This window comes from Erpetoichthys calabaricus, chromosome 9 (genome assembly GCF_900747795.2).
Source record: "Erpetoichthys calabaricus chromosome 9, fErpCal1.3, whole genome shotgun sequence".
NCBI classification, from domain to species: domain Eukaryota; kingdom Metazoa; phylum Chordata; class Cladistia; order Polypteriformes; family Polypteridae; genus Erpetoichthys; species Erpetoichthys calabaricus.
Genome location: NC_041402.2, coordinates 36,494,407 through 36,515,670, shown reverse-complemented (window position 1 = coordinate 36,515,670; position 21,264 = coordinate 36,494,407). Strand labels below are relative to the sequence as shown.

General features: G+C 38.5%; 1 protein-coding gene across 1 annotated transcript in view; it reads right to left on the bottom strand.

Annotated features, from left to right (window-relative positions):
- Positions 1-236: 236 nt before the first annotated feature.
- The window catches only part of fto (FTO alpha-ketoglutarate dependent dioxygenase), a 383,462-nt gene continuing 362,434 nt past the window's right edge, over positions 237-21,264 (bottom strand). Inside the window, exons 9-10 of the mRNA XM_028809313.2 lie at positions 4,926-5,071; positions 237-1,342 (exon numbers count right to left, since the gene is read on the bottom strand). Coding sequence (XP_028665146.1) covers positions 1,323-1,342; positions 4,926-5,071 — 166 coding nt within the window. The 3' untranslated portion in view covers positions 237-1,322. The remainder of the gene's footprint in view (positions 1,343-4,925; positions 5,072-21,264) is intronic.

Sequence of the window (21,264 nt, the reverse complement as noted above, 5' to 3'; positions counted from 1 at the left end):
AAACTAAAGGACAAATGCAACGTGAAAAAACCTAAGTAGACATTTTACATTTTGCACCGATCAATGCAATCATCACCAGCCCAGAGACTCTTAACATTTCTATATTTTACTGAAGTGGCAATATAGAGTTTCGACTACAGAAGTCTTATGTGTGTTTAATTGCAGAAGATCATTCTTCAAACCCAACTGGACAAACGATGAAGTGAGGAATGAAGTCTACTCAAGAAAATGCCAAACACTTTTACTAAGTATAAATTTATTTTTTCTACTAGGATGACACACTCAACTGAACATACTACCAACAATAGCAAGGAGGAACAGTTGTTCACAAGTAGATGATGGAAGAAAACATCCTCACCATTCCTTAACATTGTCTCTTCAAAGTCGGATATGGCCTCTCTCAAGCATCCCTTTCGTAATTCTCGCCCAGGACTTCAGGTGGAATTCAATGCTAGATGGGAATCATCCAGTTCAGTTTTCTGTCCCGATAAAAACAGGCTTGCATGCTTATTTCATGGAGGCTTTGCATCATCATTATGTTTTTCATGCCTAGACACCTTTGTTGTTCTGGAGTTTTAATCTATCCAGAAGTAGATACTGTAAGAAATGTGTATGACTTGCACAGAGCTATTAAAGGTGTAATCTTATTTTAGATGAGGTTAAAAATCTATTTAAAATCTGGTAAAGGTCTCTGCATAACCAGAAGTGTTAATTTTATAGCACTGATATGCAAATAATGTTTCTCCAGCAAAAACAAAAACTGAAGAATTGTAGAATATTAATGGAGGTTACAAACACGTAACGTGTCAAAATAATACAAGAGAACAGATATTGTGTCTGCCTCTTCCAGTAAGGATTTGAGCACAGAATACACTGATGAAGACATATCTCAGTTCTGACTGCCTCCTTCAAATAAAATAGAGCACTGCCTGTGAAGGTCTTGGAGACATCTGGGACAGAGGAAACTTCTACCTATTAGGAAATTCAAGATGAATGCTACAAGTAACTGGGACATAACACACACACTTGAATTTAGTACCATATTGAAACTGAGAACTACATGGTGAGGAAAAACTAAATAGCAGAAAAAGCAAGAGTAGCACTTTAAAAAAGTGACAAACAGGAGGATCTAAAAAGTGTCAGAACAGGCAAATGCTGTAGAAAAAGGTCAAATGACAGCAGACGCCCATCTGATTTTAAAAGTGTTGGTGTACAACCAGTCCTTGAAAGATGGATTCCATTTTACAGCAAGTGATGACAACCTGAGAGATCAGTATCCAGAGCCATTGTTTTCTGATGATATCTGCTCTTAAGGAACTCATTCAGAGATGTTCTTCAATGCCTGATGACAACAGAACATAAACAATGATTTTTTTAAGATACCTGTAAAACTTTATATTGAGACACAGGCTATGTTATTATTTATGATGTTTCAAATATCCCGGCATGTGTATATCTTTTAAAGCTAAACTAAAATACACATCATTAAGGTACCTGTAGAAATGCCATCCGTGATAAAGACCGCCACTGCTTACAGCCAACAACATCAAGAGTTAGCAGAGCACTCAAGAAAAGACCAAATGTAATGCTGGTCTGCTTTATCTGACTATTCAGAAGGATGTACAGAGCATTGCCACCATTTTTAAACACATATTTATTAGGTATGAGCTTGTTTACTGTTAATGATTTAGACTTAAAACTGCATGAGAAGTCCAAGTCACAAATGCATTTTGCAGCATTTACAACTTAATGGCTACAGTCTAGGCTGATTTAATGTTAAAAGTAGAACAGCCTTAAATAAATTTGGAAACACAAAGATGGATTCTCTGCTTTGTCAATCATTTTAATTATATCATTCACAAGAAATAATTGTCTTAGCAGGTCTTTTGCCAAACCAGCTGCATGTTGTGCTGAACTCAACTTCCCAGGTTTATTTGTCTGTAGTTAAACACTGTTTAACATGTTTTACATTGCAGAACTCCCTTGCACAACGTACAGTGTGCTATCCGAAGCACACAGATAATAATTTAACTTGAATATCTTGAAAGCAGTGGAAATGAGTGTGGATTTTAGGAGACACGTCTCACCTCCCTCACCCCTGGTTAGAAAAGATGTCACTGTCAACAGGGTGGAGTCGTTTGAATTCCTTGGCACAACCATCACTCACAGTGTGAACTGGGACAAAACCAGAACTGCACTTATAAACTAAGCTCAGCAGATGATGTTCTTTTCTCTGTCAACTTAAAAAGTTTACCATATCCCACTGAGTGTGGCACATTTTTGTAGGTTCAATCATTGGAAGCATTCTCATTTTCTTCACAACACTCTGGTATGACAATGCAGCGTGTTATTTGGACAGCAGAAAAGATTGTAGGACTGAAACTGGACTCCATTGAGGTCTTGTATACATCTCAGGTCAGGAAATTTAATCAAAGACTACACTCACCCGGGCAACCATCTCTTTCAGTTATTACTTTCAAGGAAACGGTCACTAAATTTAAGAACTACAGGACACATAAAGAGCTTCTTTCCTACTGCAGTCGCCCTGGTTAAGCAAGGTGTGTGATTCAACTCCGTCTTTTCCTGACTTCTACACTCCTCAATCCAATCTAAATTATATTTATTTTGTGTTTCTCTAATAAGGACTTACTTGATATATTACTGGGCAGGTGAATAACTCTGCATTACTATATTGTTTATGTATATGTGTTTTGTTCAATATACTTTCCACTACTACAGTATGCAATGTTGTGATGTTGTGACATACTGTACATTGTGTAAACTGTATTAACGTTGTTACGTGTATTGGTATAACACGCCAGGCTGTCTAGCAATAACGTTCAAGTTGAAGCAGTACAATTGCGTTAAATTTTTACATTATATATAGTATAATTCTGTCCTTCAAGGCTCCTACAGAGAGGTGTAAAGGGGAATAATCTGAAAGTTGCACAGCAGCCTAACATTTCTCAGCCAAAAAGACTTTGACCACTAAGATGAGCTGCGATGTCATCCAAGCTCCACAGCCTCACCTGGTACATCGGCTACATAAGCAGAGCACCATCAAATTCGCTGTCAAAAATCAAACAAAACACACTGCACACTGTGCTACTTTCTATTTAATAAGGGACAAGTCAATATCATTAAAGAGTGGAGCCCATGATGCACCAACTCTGCTTGATGATTTGTCGTCTTTATTTTACAGATTATTATATCTACTACATAATAAAACACCAACGTCTGTGTGTCCAGTCCCTCAGAGCAATCTGGTTGGTCAATTTGGCTTTAGTGATGTGACAAATAGGGAAGTGTGAGTATGAGATGAACAAGGAGGAGTAAAAACGCACGCTGACCGAGTCACCTTCAAAGACATTAAGAGTATAAAACCATACTGGAGTTGAGAAAGGCAACTCGAAAATAATGACAGAGTTTCACAAACAGGCTTTACGTGAACATGCTCGAGAGATGGCATGCCAGTGAAGAGACGCACATGAGCAAGTACAGAGGAAAGGCGCTGAAGGTAGGGCAAGAGATAGCAAATGTTATTTAATTGTTCTATTACCTGTCTTCAACAGGTACCACGGCTAGTATTATATATAATGGTAGTTCCTTTTGTGAACACAACAAACTGAACCTGCTGTATTCAAATGTTAATGCCTTCAAATCTATAACTGGATTGACTGCTCTGATCTTCTTGCTGCCACATACAAGCCTGTTATTCACAGCAGCAGCAACAGCTCTCCAGTACAGAAGACAGACATTTTTCTCTCTTGAGCTTCTGTAAAGTTTGTCATCCTGTGGACAAAAAATATCTACCTATCTATCTCTCTCTCTCTGTCTATATACAGTATATACACACATATGTGAATAATGAATATATACAAAAATATACATATGACTATATGCATATAGATATTGCAAACATTTGGTTTTATTTTCACATTTTGGAAGGTGAAATTCATCTTGAAGAAGCTCACAGCGAGTTCATCGTAAGGATTTAACCTGCGCCCATGTAAATTATCTTCCAGTTCCCAAAACTCTACACCATACAGCTCCATTCATCTTTCTGTGCTACGCAGTATTTTAAAATATTTATTTTCATGTTGTTAGGAATCTTTTAGAATTTGAGGAGTGTGTTCTTAATGCTCTGGTAGAACAACATATTTTAACTTGATTTGTAACTTAACTTTAGGAGGTCTAAAGTGTGACGTTTAACATCATGACGGTGAAATTCAGCAGGGGGGCACAGTGGACCACTGCCAAATACAGCAAAGACTTCTGAATCATATTCTCTGTGAAAATGGAATTGAAAATTAGCAGTACAGTGAAGGTGCGACAGTCCTTTACAACCAAAATCATCTTCAGTACTTTAAAAGATTAAAAAGGCAAAGGACTGATTTTCAATAACGGAGTATACTATTTTACAAAGTAAATAATTCCAAGTCAATACCGATATCAGCAGAAGAATTTGATTAAATGAGCACACCACTTGCTGAAATCACAAAGCAGCCATTTGAAAGGCTCAGATGACAGTGATCTGCAGCAGTCTATTTACTCTGCATCCATTCAGACTGTCTGGTAAGTGAAAAGTGAGTGAAACAGAAACATAGCATCCAAAAGTTTTCCTCAGTAGTGTTAATAATTGTGCCACACTCTCATATTGCGGGATTTAGCTAACACATGGGATATGTCTCACAGACCACCACACAACATGTGGCCTGCAGCCTCCCCATCACTAACATGAATGTGTCCTGTTTCCACTGACTGTCTAATAAGCAAAGATAAACTGTTTGCCCGTAGCCTTTATGCTGATTTATGTCTTTCATATATTAAACTACTACTGCTCTCAAATGAAAGGCTCCATCAGCAGTGAGATCAGGTAGAAGCAATCCCGTCAACAATATTACTTTGTTAGACCTTTAAATCACCTGTAGATGTCACAATTTCCTCCAGGTGTGCTATTGTGCTCTGAAGATCAAAAGGAAGAGGCATAGATAAATCTCCTTCCTCCCAGTATGGGTGGCACATTGGTCTATCATCAGCTGGTAAGGATTTGGCAAGCTTGGACTGGCACCTACAGTAACAAAAGAAAACACAGAATTGAGAAAAAATAACAGTTAGTGTTATGACATCTTCACACCACAGGACATATTTACGCTGCTCATGAAATAATCACATTTTTCCTCATCTTGCATCACGCAATCACACTGGTAGAAATTTTTCATTTAAAATTAAAGAATCAGAAAACTGATGCTGACCAGGCAGGATGGCTTGGTGCGGCTGACTATAGCTTATGGACCCTTCTGCATTCTACTTTTTGAAAGGATGGAAAACAAGTGGCAGATGTGAATTTGCTTGTAGTAACATAAAGGACTGATAAAGGTGATGAAAAGGCACCGCAGAATAAATAAGACGCACCTTCATTGGTCAGAGGAGCACAAAAGTTTTTTTATTTAATATTTTTCAGATGAAAGAAAATGGATAAATCCGTAAAAGGACAACATTGTAATGCTATGGTTAGGGCTCATTCATATCCTTTTTATTGTTGCTTTTTTTATTCTTGAGTTCTTATTTTTCATGTTTTTGTGTTATTTCTGTTATGTTTGTTTATTGTTCGATACTTGTGTATTGTGTTTTAAAGAGTTCTGATATTCCTGGTACTCTTTGGTGGAATCATGAAAAGGCAAGGTCACTATGATGTCAGAGCTGATGGCCAGGACCACTCTTAGTTCTTTATACAGAGGTGAAAGAGATTGTCCCTGCAGTTGGTCATCGAATGTTGAAGGAATTGTCTTATAAGTATTGCTTTTACTGTTTTTTAAATATACATTTTGCTTCTGTTAGACAAATCTAGATGAGATCTGGCAATTCAACCCAACAAAGCTCACATAATTCTTCCAAAATAACATCAATTCAAGGTTTGAAGGTCCCTAAAGTCCTCCTGTCTACCACACTACTTGGTCACTTATTCCAAGTGTCTGTGGTTCTCAGAGTGAAGAAAAACTTCCTAATGTTTGTGTGAAATTTACCCTTAACAAGTTTCCAACTGTGTCCCTGTGTTCTTGATGAACTCATTTTAAAGTCACAGTCTCGATCCACTGTACTAATTCCCTTCATAATTTTAAACACTTCAGTCATGTCTTCTCTTAATCTTCTTTTGCTTAAACTGAAAAGGCTCGGCTTCTTTAATCTTTCTTCAGTACTAGGCTGTTGTACTGTGTTAGCCATTATGAATGTAGTGAGAAGTCAAGCAAAATGACACCTTTTATTCTTAAATTGTCTTAATGTGTCAAATTGGTTTGAATTCTACCTGGCAGGGAGAAAATTCTTTGTTAATTGTGATAATTACAACTCAAAGACACATGATATCCTATATGGTGTTCCACAAGGCTCTATCCTGGGTCCGCTGCTCTTCTCAATCTACATGCTCCCATTAGGTCAGATTATCTCAGGGCATAACGTGAGCTACCACAGCTATGCTGATGACACACAGCTGTATTTATCAATTGCACCTGATGACCCTGATTCTCTTGATTCACTAACACAATGTCTAACTTGTATCTCAGAATGGATGAATAGTAACTTTCTCAAGTTAAATAAAGAGAAAACTGAAATCTTAGTGATTGGCAATAATGGATACAATGAGGCTATTAGAAATAAACTGGATACATTAGGATTAAAAGTCAAAACGGAGGTAAAAAGCTTAGGGGCAACTGTTGACTGTAATCTAAATATTAAATCGCATATTAATCAGATCACTAGGACAGCATTTTTTCACTTAAGAAACATAGCAAAAGTTAGACCTCTTATATCATTGAAAGATGCTGAGAAATTAGTTCACGCGTTTGTTTTCAGTCGACTAGATTACTGTAACGCACTCCTCTCAGGTCTACCCAAAAAAGACATCAATCATTTGCAACTAGTGCAGAATGCAGCTGGTAGAATCCTAACCAGGAAAAGAAAATCCGAGCACATCTCTCCAGTTTTGATGTCACTACACTGGTTACCTGTGTCATTCAGGATTGACTTTAAAATTCTGCTTATGGTTTATAAAGCCTTAAATAATCTCGCCCCATCTTATATATCGGAATTTCTGACGTCTTATATTCCAAATCGTAACCTGAGATCCTCAACTGAGTGTCTCCTTAGAATTCCAAGAGCAAAACTTAAAAGAAGTGGTGAGGCGGCCTTCTGCTGTTATGCACCTAAAATCTGGAATAGCCTGCCAATAGGAATTCGCCAGGCTAATACAGTGGAGCACTTTAAAACACTGCTGAAAACACATTACTTTAACATGGCCTTCTCATAACTTCACTGTAATTTAATCCTGATACTCTGTATATCCAATTCATTATAATAACTATTCATGGTGGCTCTAAAATCTGTACTAACCCCTACTCTCTCTTCTGTTTCCTTTTCCGGTATCCTTTTGGTGGTGGTGCAACTCAAAGTACCATGATGTTCCAACAATGATGGATGGATTCAAAGCCAGAAGTCTGTATGACCATCAGCATCAAGTGATTCCGTGAGAACCCTAACTATAAAGAAGACTATTTCATTTATGTTAGGTAGAATGCCCAGAGGGGACTGGGTGGTCTCGTGGCCTGGAACCGCTACAGATTTTATTTTTTTCTCCAGCCTTCTGGAGTTTTTTTTTTTTTTTTTTTCTGTCCACCCTGGCCATCGGACCTTACTAATGTTGTCTTATTTTAATTTCTTATTATGTCTGTTATTTTTCTTTTCTTCATTATGTAAAGCACTTTGAGCTACTTTTTGTATGAAAATGTGCTATATAAATAAATGTTGTTGTTGTTGTTTATTGCCTAACTAAAAGATTACATCTTGCCTGAAGAGCAGGCCTGAGTTGCCTCGAAAGCTTGCATATTGTAATCTTTTTACAATAGTTGTAGTTGTAGTTAGCCAATAAAAGGTGTCATTTTGCTTGACTTCTCGCTTAATCTTTCTTCATAATTCATTCCCAGTAGCCCTGGAATCAGCCTGGTCGCTCATCTCTGGACTTTTTCTACTGCTGCTATGTCCTTTTTGTAGCCTGGAGTTCAAAACTGCACACAATACTCCAGATGACTTGTACTCTACACATATGGCGTTCACCTTCTTAATGGCTTCTGAACATTGTCTGGAAGTTGATGATGTCCAGTGCAACTCCTGAATCTTTCTCATAAGGTGTACTTTCAATTTTATTGTGTATTCAAACCTAACATTTTCACTTTCTATGTGTAATACTTTATATTTACTGACAATAAATTTCATCTGTCATAAATCTGACCAAGCCTGTATGCTGTCCAAGTCCCTCTGTAATGATTCAATGGAGTTTAGATTACCTGCAAACGTAACCGGCTTGTTACTTACATTCCTATACAAATTATTTATATATATTAAAAATATCAGCAGCCCTGAGGGACACCACTCTTTACATCAGCCAATACTGATAGGGTTCCATGCAGTATAACCCTCGGCTTCATGTTTCTGAGCCAATTTTGTACCCATCTACACACAACACCTGGAATTGCCACTTCTTCTAATCTGATGCCCAGCCTCTCATGTGGCACCTTATCAAATGATTTCTATAAGACAAGATAAATCATATCATATGCTTCATGTTCTTGGATTATAACTTCTCGGTTTCTTATTGGGACCTTGGATTACCTTTTTAGGCAAATTATTTCTATTTTATTTTAATTCTGTGTCTTCTTTTTCATTTTCTGTAGTAAACTATTTAGTTAAAAAGATTTCTGTTTTGGACTTGTCTATTGTGAATTTCCCATTAGGATTAATAAAGTATCTATCTATCTATCTATCTATCTATCTATCTATCTATCTATCTATCTATCTATCTATCTATCTATCTATCTATCTATCTATCTAAGCCAGAGGTTTATTGGTTATTCTCTCTTGAAGGGCATTTTTGTGAATTTTGTACATTTAATATATATTTTAAACTTCTAAAAGCCAGGGCCCAATTTTGAGTTTGCCTGCAGTGGTTAGGAGCTGGCTGTCTGGGGTGAGGGCAAACCTAGACAGGTTGTTAAGGGTCCCGGCCTGCTTGATGGGACTTTTAGGTGGCCTCATAGGTCCTTTCTTATCATGTTTGTGACACTTTTATATACATGTCAGTGGTTTCTTCTTTCTACTTCCTCTTCACACTGAGAAAGGTCCCAGAACTCTGCTTGTTTGCAGTTTTGTTTTTATATTAATACAGAGTGATCTCTAGTGAATGTATTGTAAAACTGTGTTCAATTATGCTGTACTGCAGAACAAAATAACAAGTCAATCATATAATGTGGATGAGAGAGCTGTAACAACTTTTAAAACTGCATTGAGACCAAACCACTCAAATCAAAAATCAGGAGCATAAGTCAAGCATATCGTAACTCTTGAAGTAATTATCATACATTTAAATTCAAGCAGCAAGCTTATAAACTTTTAGCAACAGGCTCAACAGTAGGCTTGAAAGCCACCCTCCTGCTGGATGTATTGTGCAAGGTGCTCCACTGTTTACTAGAGCATCGGTCACTTGTGTTGTCAGACCATGACATCACATACTGGGTGATAAACACAATCTGCTTTATTAGTATATTTGCCTAATGCCTTAATTCATTCAAGCAGACTTACAAGATCAGGATGCGGCAAGTATTTACAGTTGTAGAACATGCAGATGGAAATGAGACTGGCAGATCTGGTTGTTTAAGGCCCAGGATCCCACCAACTACACTACACTTACTTTCAACATTTTTTTTTGTTTTTGTACAGTATGTTACATGAGCATGCAGATATTTTAAGAAAAACACAAATGCACCAAATTTAATCCTGCCCTGGAAAAATTGGGAGAAAAGCAGGATACAACCCTGGATGGGAACAGGCAGTTATTCAATTTTTTTGAAAGTTAGGCATTAATTATTAAGTAGATACAGGATGGCTAGTTGGTGAAGAGCAAAGGTTGCCATGAATTAGAGAGTTCCTAAGCACAAAAAAATCTCAGAAAAATGCCTGTCAAACCCTGGCTAGTCACAACAAAGACAAATATTTATTTTTACAAAGAAACATCAAATTAACAAGGGAATCGAAGGCATGCAAATTCCCAAAACATAACCAGGTACACAGATCAAAAACAGCAAAATTGTTGAAAATCCAGCAAATGCATAAAAGCACAAATAATCACTAAGTCACCAACCCACCAAGTGTATTCATTGAACCGCAGGGGACTGGGGGTTTTCTTCAGCCTTTATAGGGCTGAGAGCAGTTCCTTGTGATGATGGGCTGGTGCCACAGAACACATGATAGATAACAGAAGATGTTGTGACATAAAGAAATGAAATGGACAATAATGTTAATGTAAAAAAACAAACACAACCACCATAAAAGAGACCTCTCAACCCCAGCCGGGTGTGAACCCTGGCTGTAACACTACAAGGAGTAGTGAATGACTGGAGTAAAAAGGCCCAGTGTGGTACCCTTCTAGTCAGAGGGAATAGTAATAACCAGTGAATGAAACGAAGAAAAGTCTTGTGAGAGGTACAAAGTGTATGAGTAGATACCAGGAGTATGGTGACGTCTGACTGGAAGGGCCAAACTGGCATGTCCCAAGAGAATGGTGACAAGTCCATGAAAATACATGAGCACTAGCAGGTAGGTTACCTGAAACAAGGATGTGAACCAATGGCTTGGTCTCACCACAGGAGACACAGAGAAGGTACAGAGTGGTTGCTACAGCTTGTGGCTGTACTTTTAGCTCCAGTCATTTAAAACTGAAGTGGCTGCTTGCCTAAGTGCTCCAAGCCCTCCTCATCTGCCCTCAATCTGTAGTATATTAGACTTAGAGGACAGTATTAACATATAACATTCCAATATATCTTCAGCGCTTCACATCAGCTGCTGATAATAGCATCTGTTAACATGCACTAAGTACTATTATGTAGCACATCACTCCATAAATAATAAGATTAGCCGACCTCGGGGCTCTGAGACGAGAAAAGTGTTTAAATGTTCTCATTATTTATTTAGCTTCAGAATTAAAGAAACAGAAGCTACTTGAGACAATCTGATTATCATAAATATTCAACCATTGGAAATATGTATACAAATGAACTCACAGAATTGAAAAGAAGATTGTGCTGATTAGGCAGCATGGACAGATTTGGGAAGGTGAGGAGCTAATAGCACCTCTGCATTCAATTTCAGTGGTCTTCTCATATGAAACTGAACAGTTGATCAATCAACAGGTCTAACTAGAAATTAAAAACAAAACAAGTGGCTCAACCGTAAAGGACTAGATTAAGGAAACACTTGCAGAGGATCTAAACAAACAGGCAAGATGCACAGAAATGTGGAAATTATTGTGAAGAATATTAATATAACATTTTAACCGCCTGCGCTGACACAAGAGTGAAATGTCCGATGGAGTTTTTGCAGATTCACTTAGTATGAGACTTGAGATGAACAGGTGATCGATGTGGAGGGGACGCTCTGCTTAGATGATAAATGCAGACAGATGGACTTGGGGACACAAACAACATGGCTCAAGGCGTCAGGCTAGGTGACTAATATAGTAGAATGGATTTTAATAGGATGAGCATGTAAATAAGGCCAAGAGTCTTCCTATTGCACTGATTATGAGTAAATATGATAAAAAGTTAAACATGCCAAAACAATGTAAGCATCAATTGTACAGTAGATGAATGTAAGGAGTTTATTGAGTTTGCTTTTAGACTGACTAAAGTCCAGCAAGCAGTTTGTTGGAGCTGTTGTCAACATTCAAATGACCTTACAGGGTTAAATGACAACAAGACAGAAGCCAATGAGGGTCTCTAAACTGCAGCTACCCAAAGTATCTTTGTGGCCTGCCTCGCTTTTCTTCAGCTGGACAGCATCAGGGTGAAAAGCTCAGGGTATGCTGGAGTGCGCATGTTTCAGTGCACGTGGGTCACAAAGCTAAAATTATCCACTTTAGCTGAAGTGAGTGTTAATTATGGGCGCGCAAACAGTCAATAAAAGGTTAATGTAAAAGTCAAAGGAGAAATTCTTTTAAGCATTGCATCACTCTGCAGACAAAATGACTAACATTGTGCCCGTGGTTTATTTAATCAATATGTTTTACAGTAATGTGCTGCCCATCGATTTTGCAGGGGATGTAGACCTTATTTTTTTCTGCCTACTCAAAAACATCTTCTGTTGTAAGTAAATAAAATTATTAATCTCTTTCTGACTCAGGCATGCACATACACTGCAATAAACAGTGTTGCTAAAGATTAACATCAGATGTTTCCAATAGGTACATAATTGTCCAACATCCACAGCGGTCAGGCACAACAGCATATTAAATAAATCTCACTGATAGAAGGCAGGAAAAGAGACAGGCCACAATAAAGCTTAGACCAAGCGATCCCAGTTAAAATAGAAATCCTGGCCGGAGCACCATTATTAGGAGGCCGTGATGTCATCATTTTGAAAAGCCTGTACAAGAGACTTTACGAATCTGAATTGGGGAAACAGGGAAATAAACAATTCCAGAAAAAGCAATCCAGGAGTAACGAACGGGACTACTATACTTTAGTGCCATCCTCAAATGAGAATGGCATACTTTTAGCAAACAAGAAGCAAAAACCATTCCCAAAAGAGCTAAACTAAATATTGAAGAGTAAAGAGTTGTCCAGCCTTAAAGTGTAAATGAAGTTCCTTTGAAGCAGCTGAAGAGATTCACGTTACTAAGAGGGCTCATCCATTACATGGAGTTGTTGTATGATGCTCCTGTAGCTCTCCCAAACACACTGCCTATAAAAAGTATTCACCCCCCTTGGAATCTTTCACATTTTAATATTATACAGAATCACAGCAGATTTAATTTGACTTTTCTGACAATGATCAAAAGAAGATTTTTCAATGTCATTGTGAAAGCATATCCTTGCAAAGTGGTCTAAATTAATTAATGGACTTTATTATCATTGCACAACAGTAACAAAGAAATTGAGATGACATCTCTGATGATGCTAGTAAACAAAGTACTAACAAAGAAAGAATAAAATAATACTGCTAGGGATAAAATAATACAGCAAGGATTTAGAAAATAAAATACAGCAGCTAGACAAGTATAAAACACACTACTGTACATAATTACACTGTACACACATACAAATGTATACCCATATACATGGTCACCATTAGGGCTTGTTAAAGGTAAGCACTACCACCCAGCGACACCAGGGGGTGTGATTGCTGACTCTTCTGTCTTTCTTCCACCCACAGTTCCAAGAAGATGTCCATTGATGGCATGTGGCCATGCCCCTTCAGGTCCATGAGCTATAAAAGCCAGGTACTCCTGAATTGTTTTGTGGAGAGTCTGCTCTATGCAGATTTCCAGCTGTGCCATACTCTCTCCATTCCTTAAGAGCGGATTTAACTGAACTCCAAGGGATATTCAGTGACTTGGAAATTTCATCCCCTGACTTGTGCTTTTCAAGCCCCTTTTCATGGAGTTCCTTGTAGTATTCTTTTGTCTTCATTGCATAGTTTAGGCCACCATAACTACCATGACTGCCCAGAAGTTGACCTTTCCACATATAAGAGCATTTCAACTACAATCAACTGAATCCCCCAGACAAGTGACCTCCATTGAACTAATTGTGGGACTTGTAAAGCCAAATGGCTGTGCCAGGTGTGTCATATAAAAGGGGTGGACATGTGAAATTAAATTCACTGTAATTCAATATTTTACAACAATAAAATGTGAAAACATCCAAGGGGTTGAATACTTTTTATAAGCACTATACAATACTCAGACACACATGCTACAGAATAATCAAACGGGGCTATAAAATACAAATATTTAACAAAGATGCATTGCTCGACTGAACAGTACCTGTCCATCCTCTTTAAACTCTCATCTCTTGTCCCAGTTTGTTTTAGGCACACTTTTAATGCTTGATGGGACAGGTCTGAAGACCCAGGGATTTTTGCAAGAAGAAAAGATTATAAAGGCCTTTCTTTTGGATGTAGGCAGAAGCATACTCATCAAAATCAGTACACTGAAATCTTTACACGTGCGTCTTAGAAGGATTGAAATAAATGAATATCACAAAATGCAAATCGAGTCAAAACCCCATTTTTCTTTCTATAATTTCTTTCTTTCTTGATGTTGTTTGAGTGCTGGCGGCTGACAATGTCTTTCCTTCAAGTGGTCAAAGAAGCTTCAACACTTTGCTATGTGTGATGTCTTCTTTTATAATGTGACAGGTCTCATCCCATGCCACAAAATGGCAGCAATCATTCACAAACACAGAAAACAGTTACAAAAAAACAAAACAACTAAAAATGAACAGCACACTAGAACAGAAAATATTAGATATTAAATAATGTTTCTAATTATAAAATAATGGTAATCGATAATAAACAGAATTAAATGTTAACAGAAACAGAGAAAAAGACAAATAGAACAATGAATCAACCACACCTTCCTGAGAACTTCAGCCTTTAATGATAAACACCCTTCTCTGTTAACACCTGTAAGCTGTGCAGAGCCCATCCACTGATCCTCCATTTCTTCTGCATCATTGTGGTAGTTTACATTTTCTCATTCTAATTTCACTTTACTCCTCAGAGAACAGCAAGTGCTCATCCCACGTCAGCCACAGACCTTGTGAGAGGTGGCAGAAACCCAATTCAATTTCTTGTTTTCTTGGATGCACTGTGTCAGTTGCATTATTCAGAACAATCTTCTGGACCTCAACATAAGCAATTTTCACCTGCTCTTTAGCTCCAGTAGACCCTCCTGAATTGCCTGCTGACAACAGGGAATGTGGTCGCTCACTGGTATGGAGTTAACTGGAATGAGAGATGTCTTTATGGCAAAGAAAGAGTAGCGAGAGTCAGCACTTGAAGTTGGAGAAAACAAAGCCAAAGCCGAGATGCTAAACCATGAATGAGGTCAAAAGGGGAACTGCCAGTAATTAGAAAACACACTGATACAAAAAAAGACACTAGACTGTAAGTGAAGTCGAGAGGAGAGGAGCTATGAATCGATTACCACAACACACTAATCACTACGAGCTTTCTAATACACAGAGTGGTTCAAAATTTGAATACAATGAATACCATGTGAGGTTATAAAGCAAAGCATCCATGATGTGGAGCACAGTGCATTCTGGGAGGTGCCCCATATCAACAGTACAGGGTATCCTAGCAATACAATTACAAAACCCTGAAGCTATAAAAATGCAATGTGATGCACTTTGAATTACACAATTGAAATAATTTCAGCTAGTTTATAATTACATTATTAATACAAAGCACTCACTTATTGATATTCGCTAGGAGTAAAGCCTTACAAGGACCCTCAGTGGAACAACAGGAAAAACGTTTTTAAAACTGGGAAAACTTCAACAGGGTGTCCCAATTCAAAAGAGCACAAGTCACGTCCTCTGAAGGGAATGGTTGGTTTGCGTCAAGATTGGTACCCATCTCAAGTTCACTCTCGGATGCACCCACCATTTGCCCTGCGACGTCAAGACACACTGCCAACAGACACTCTTGTTTACCTTCATGTAATGGCTGATAACTGGTAAGAGTCTACTGTGGACAAGTCTGCAATTATACACAAAAATTAAAGACTTCTGCATTTTGTCAAAAATGTTGTCCATACATTCAATTTTTGAGACCATTTATTCCAGTTTTATGTTTAAGGATTTTATCATTTTAGACATCTGGGAACTAATTTTTTACCTGCTTTTTACTGTTTGAACTTTATTTCAGTGCTATGAAAATTATTTTTAATTTTGTTTGTGACCTTACCGTGCTACCATTTTCTTTCTATCTATCTATCTATCTATCTATCTATCTATCTATCTATCTATCTATCTATCTATCTATCTATCTATCTATCTATCTATCTATCTATCTATCTATCTATCTATCTATCTATCTATCTATCTATCTATCTATCTATCGTGGTTGTGACTGCTTTTGTGCACCACATGTTCGCTGCGTGAGTCAGTGTGTTATATCATCCACTAGTAACTACTGAACAGGAGCGTCCAGCATCATTACTTGTCCAAGTTTCTGGATATTTTACAATTCAAAACAACTATCTAAACAGACATTTTGTTTCTTTGACCTTCATGGCAACATGCTCTGCACTCTTTATTGCCATAAGTAATTCTTATGAAAACAATTATTTTGTTTCCATATATATTTTTTCACTTGTTTCAATTTTCTGTTATTGTTAATTTATTTTTTTTGAAGATTACAGACACTGATGCAGGGACAACTACCTGCAATTCAACATTAGCAAGATGAAAAAAACTGTTGGTGGACTTCTGGTGTGCCAAGGAGCCTCTGAGACCTGCCACCATTCAACGGTTAGGGCGCGGAGGTGGTACACAGCTACAAGTAGCTGGGGGTTCACATACACAACAAAGTGGGCTGGTCTAACAACAGAGTGGCACTGTAAAAGAAAGGTCTGAGCAGACCGGACTTGCTAAAGAGACTCAGGTCTTTTGATGTGTGCAGTAAGCTGCTGGAAATGTTCTACCAGTTCATAGTAGCCAGTGTGGTGTTCTACAAAATGGTCTCTTAGGAAGTAACTTGAAGTCAAAAGAAGCACAATGCCTGAACAAACGTATTAGGAAAGCCTGCTCCATCACAGGGTGAACCCTGGACACACTAGAAACTGACGTGGAAAAGATGACGATGGCAAAATTGGACTGCATCATGAAAAATCTCTTAGAGCACCTTTAGCCACAGGCTCATTCCATCACGGTGTGCTAAGTAGGACCTCTGGGGGTCTTTTGTGCCCACTGCTATCAGACAATTTGATGCTTCCAACCGATGTAGTCGTTAAGTTTATTTTTATTTATATAATTAGTTATTGACTGATGAATTGATTGGCTGAGTTATTTGTCCTGTGAGTCTGTATCCTTGTTTTTTATGTTTCTACTTCTGTATGCATATGAATTTCCCCATGGGATTAATAACGTTTATCCAATCTAATCTAAAACATGCTCTCTATTTTCTTTTTCAGTTGTTTTGAAAATACAACATATATTCTTTTAAATGTTCTTTTCATTCGTTTTCTTTTTGTTTATTTTTATTGTTACCAGTGCTACCATTACACGCTGCCAAATTGTGGCAGTTACTGCAGATGGGCTTTATGGTGCCATGCAGCATTTCTAACAGTTGTCCAGCAGATCTTCTTCTGGTTGCCACTATCCCTGCATTACCAATGGACAGACAGATTACAGTTTGACTCTACAACACAGAAACAAAGGTCTTACCATATACTGTATCTTAACCTTGTGGGATGTTAAATGAGACTAAACTAACTTTATTCGATTATTAACATAATGAAGGATAACAATATTAGCTAATCCATTCATGAATTTTCTAATCTTTGTGCTTAAAACAACAGTGTCTGTGTGACTCTTCCGTTTAACTAGAACTGACGGAGCTTCCCTCAGTTCCTGGCCATTGACTGGAGTACTGAGCAAGTATTTCTCCAGAATTCCCAGGTGGATTTTCCTCAGACTGTCATTCTATTACAGTCATTTCCAATAAAGCTGGCTTCGAAATAAACATAAAAAATCAATTTTTGAAATGATCACTTCAATTGGTTTTGAAACAAGCCTAAGTGAGAGACGAGGAGCCGCTCCAGCGAGATTATTTTCAAATGGAAGTACTCGGGAGGAGTATGTGACTCGAGGGCTTGGCCCGTCTCACTAGCTGGTTAACAGGTACCTCAAAAGCTTCCAGCGAGTGTAAATAGAAAGCCCCTCTAGATTTGCTTTGGGTACAGGCAGGGCAGACGTCGCAAAGCATTTCATCATCGTGCATGAACACAGTTTAAAGCAAGAGCTGGCTGAAAGTGGCAGCTGCTGTTAATTTCCTTCTGCTGCTGTGAATGCAACCTTCTCCCCCTAAACAGACGAAGGAACAATGCTGAGTTTCTGTGATGAAGCCAAGAAGCAATATTCAACAGCAATTTGGTTTGAAAGCGGAGCTCTTTAAACCACATGAAACAACCGTGATCATTTATGTTAAAACTGTGAAAACTGTATTTCCGGTGAAAGGATGGAAAATGCAGGAGGCATCTCCGCATGGGAGATGCTGCACATATGCCAGCCAGCTCGCTTTGGTTGTGCGGGCTGGACCTCTCAAAGCATGCGGTGCTTGGCTGTCTGGCTTGCCCGCCAGTGGCAACTCATATATAGAGCCTTACTGCTGAGAGCGCAGTAAAAAGCGCCCTGTCTAGACAAGCAGGAAGGAAAGAAGGCGCTTGTACTCGGCAGCCATTAGATGCCTCACAAGCTGACAAATTCTGCAACTCCTTGGAGCTGTCAGTTTCCCCACAGGCAACATGGTTATTGGCAAGCAGGTAAAGGGAAGATAAAAACATTTTTATAGCCATGCCTATTTGTCTGGCCGTCACAGAGGGCTGACTATGATGAATGGGCTGTCCTAATAAATATATGGCACCAAAGTGCTGCTCCCTGACCCCAGTCACATGATAAGGTCAAGTGAGCCTCTCCCAATCCCCACCTGTCTGCAGGTAACATTATTAGGTCAAAGAGGCCTGCCTAATTATACGTATCATGCTTCGGTTTGCCCAGGTACAGCTTGAGGGGGCGTCTTGCTGAATTCCAAAGCTTAAAAGCGCTAAGCTAAGGGACAACAGCTGAAAAATGCAGAACAAAAGATATACTGTTTCAGAGAAGGATAAGTTAACCTGCCATATAGCAGAGTAAAAAACGAGCACATTGTTCCCATAAAATAACGATGAAAACAAACAGGTTCACATGAAATTCCTTCAGTTCATAACAACATGGAAGAAACCCAATACTCAAACAGAACGCATGTCCCTGGTGACTTAAAAAAAAGATAAAAAAGAAAGCTGTCAAACAAAGTCAGATAGATGTAAGGTCACCCAGAAAGAGGAAACAACAACAAAAGCAACACCTAATGCCATCGGGGACTTCAGAACAGAGTGCAAAAAATCAGATTATTAATGAGCTGGGGTGGGGGAGTCGTGATTTACCAAAAAAAAAAAAAAAGTTCAGCCCGCTGTAATTTACAGCAATGAGCGCATTTCTAGTCAGGTACAGAAATGAAGACACAGGGACTGCAGACCATGGTGTAGGTGTTAAAAAGGGCTGCTCGTTTATTTAACACTGCTATCTATCAGGGCAAGAAAGCAAAGCAATTGTAGTGACACTCGTTCCGAGAGCCTGGAATGATAAATTCACTTCACCTTTTCCTTCAATACAATAGCCGTAGGAAAGGCCAGGCCTTTTCTTTGACAAGTGGTCAGACCCAAAGGCAAATGCTATCTACTCAGATCTGGCAGGACCACATTCTTAAATGGTGAAACTGCTGGCATCTGCAGCTTAATCTAAGTCTGGAAGGAAGGAAGAAACCAAGAAAATTAATGTTATCCATTAACATCACGGCTGTGCATGACTCTTTATTTAATAGTATCAGGCTGCCAAGAAGAATTCAGACTGCAGAGAAAGTGAGTTAAAATGTAGAAAAGGTGTAAGAGTCAAAGAAAGTAAAGTTGCCATTCAGTGTAATCTTAAAAAATAAATCATAAAAAGAGCCAAACAGTCTGCAGAAAGGAAACAATTTTAGTTGAACATAAATAGTTCACACCACTGGTTAAGGGTAAATAGTCAATCTGTTACATTACATTCGTTTATTTAGCTGACTACTTTATAAAGCTCATGCTACAAATCAGAGTGGAACAACTGCTTCCTTAATTCTAGATATTGAGAACTGGTACATGAAAAGACTGTCTAAGGCTAATACGGTGAACCTTGTCCTACACAAATCTATCTGTATACAGTATATACTCATATATAGTCATACATGCATGTCAGGGTGACTACTTCAGGGCTTGTCAGCTTGTAATTCCATACTGAGCCAAGGGTTGGCACTGTCTTGTAACACTTTTCCACTCCTTCCCTCTGCAGATCCAGTAACCAACATTTCACTGGCACATGACATCACTTTATCAATGACGAGCACTACACAAAAAATAAGTTGTGTTGTGTTGTATTGTATTGTGTTTCTTGTTTCTGGGCTTTTTGGCCCACCCAATCCACTTCACCAACTTCATAACTGCACCACTGTCATCTCTCTCCAGTCTAGTGATTGACTTTAGTGATTGTCTGTAAAGTCATTTTCTCCCATCACACAATATATGAGGTTTGCCTGAGGAAGCCTCAAACCTTTATCTTTGTTCTATATATATATATTATATATATATAAAATATATATTATATATATATAAAAACATATATACCTTTTAAAACCTTCTATATACAGTATATATACCTTTTAATTAACTGTCCATCCAGTTGCTACGTCTCTGTTATTCCAAAAGATGATGCATCACAAACATGTTAAGTAATAAACTGCATTGCATTTGTCAATCCAATAGATGGTGCATCATAAACATTAACACTGCTTTTATGAATCCTATACCAAATGGTATATAATAGAGACATATACATTACATGTGGTACTGTAAACATTAACACAGAGGTCTGCGTGGATTGCTTAGATTTCAAACTGCCTTAGACAGGTAACACAACTAGTATTTTATATATATATGTGTGTGTGTGTGCGTGTGTATGTTTGTGTGTATTGTCACAGATTGCTGGGGTCCTTACCCGGCTGGGACGCCTGGAAGGACCGGAAGGTGGACTTTATATCTTCCAGGTCACGAGGGTGCAACCGCCCTGGACTAGGAAAAGACCACAGGAGAAGAGTAAAAAGGTTTTAACTCATTGGGACCCATGGCCAGTGCCAGGGGGCACCTTACACCTTGTGGAACCCAGAAATAGTTACTTCCGCCACACTCGGCAAGATGGCGGAGGAACCTGCCAGGGACGCCCAGAGTGCTTCCTGTGCAAAGGGCAGCACTTCCGCCACACCAGGAAGTGCTGCCGGAAGGACGTCATCAGCCACCTGGAGCGGGAGCTTGAGTCGGGAGTGGGAGCAGGACAAAGCTCCCGGGAGGAGAAGAAAGGTGGCCAAGGACTGATAGAGAGAAGCCCATATAGAGGTGATTGGTGCTGGGGCACTGTGTGTTCTGTTTGGGACTGTGTATCTGTAATTAATAAACATGTTCTTTTATAAAGATGTGGTTTCTGACTAGTGGTGTCTGGGCAAGTCTCACAGTATATATACACAGTTATTCATTGACTTACATCCTATTAAGTGATGTCTGATCGTACTTACCAGCATCCAAGGTCAGTAGTG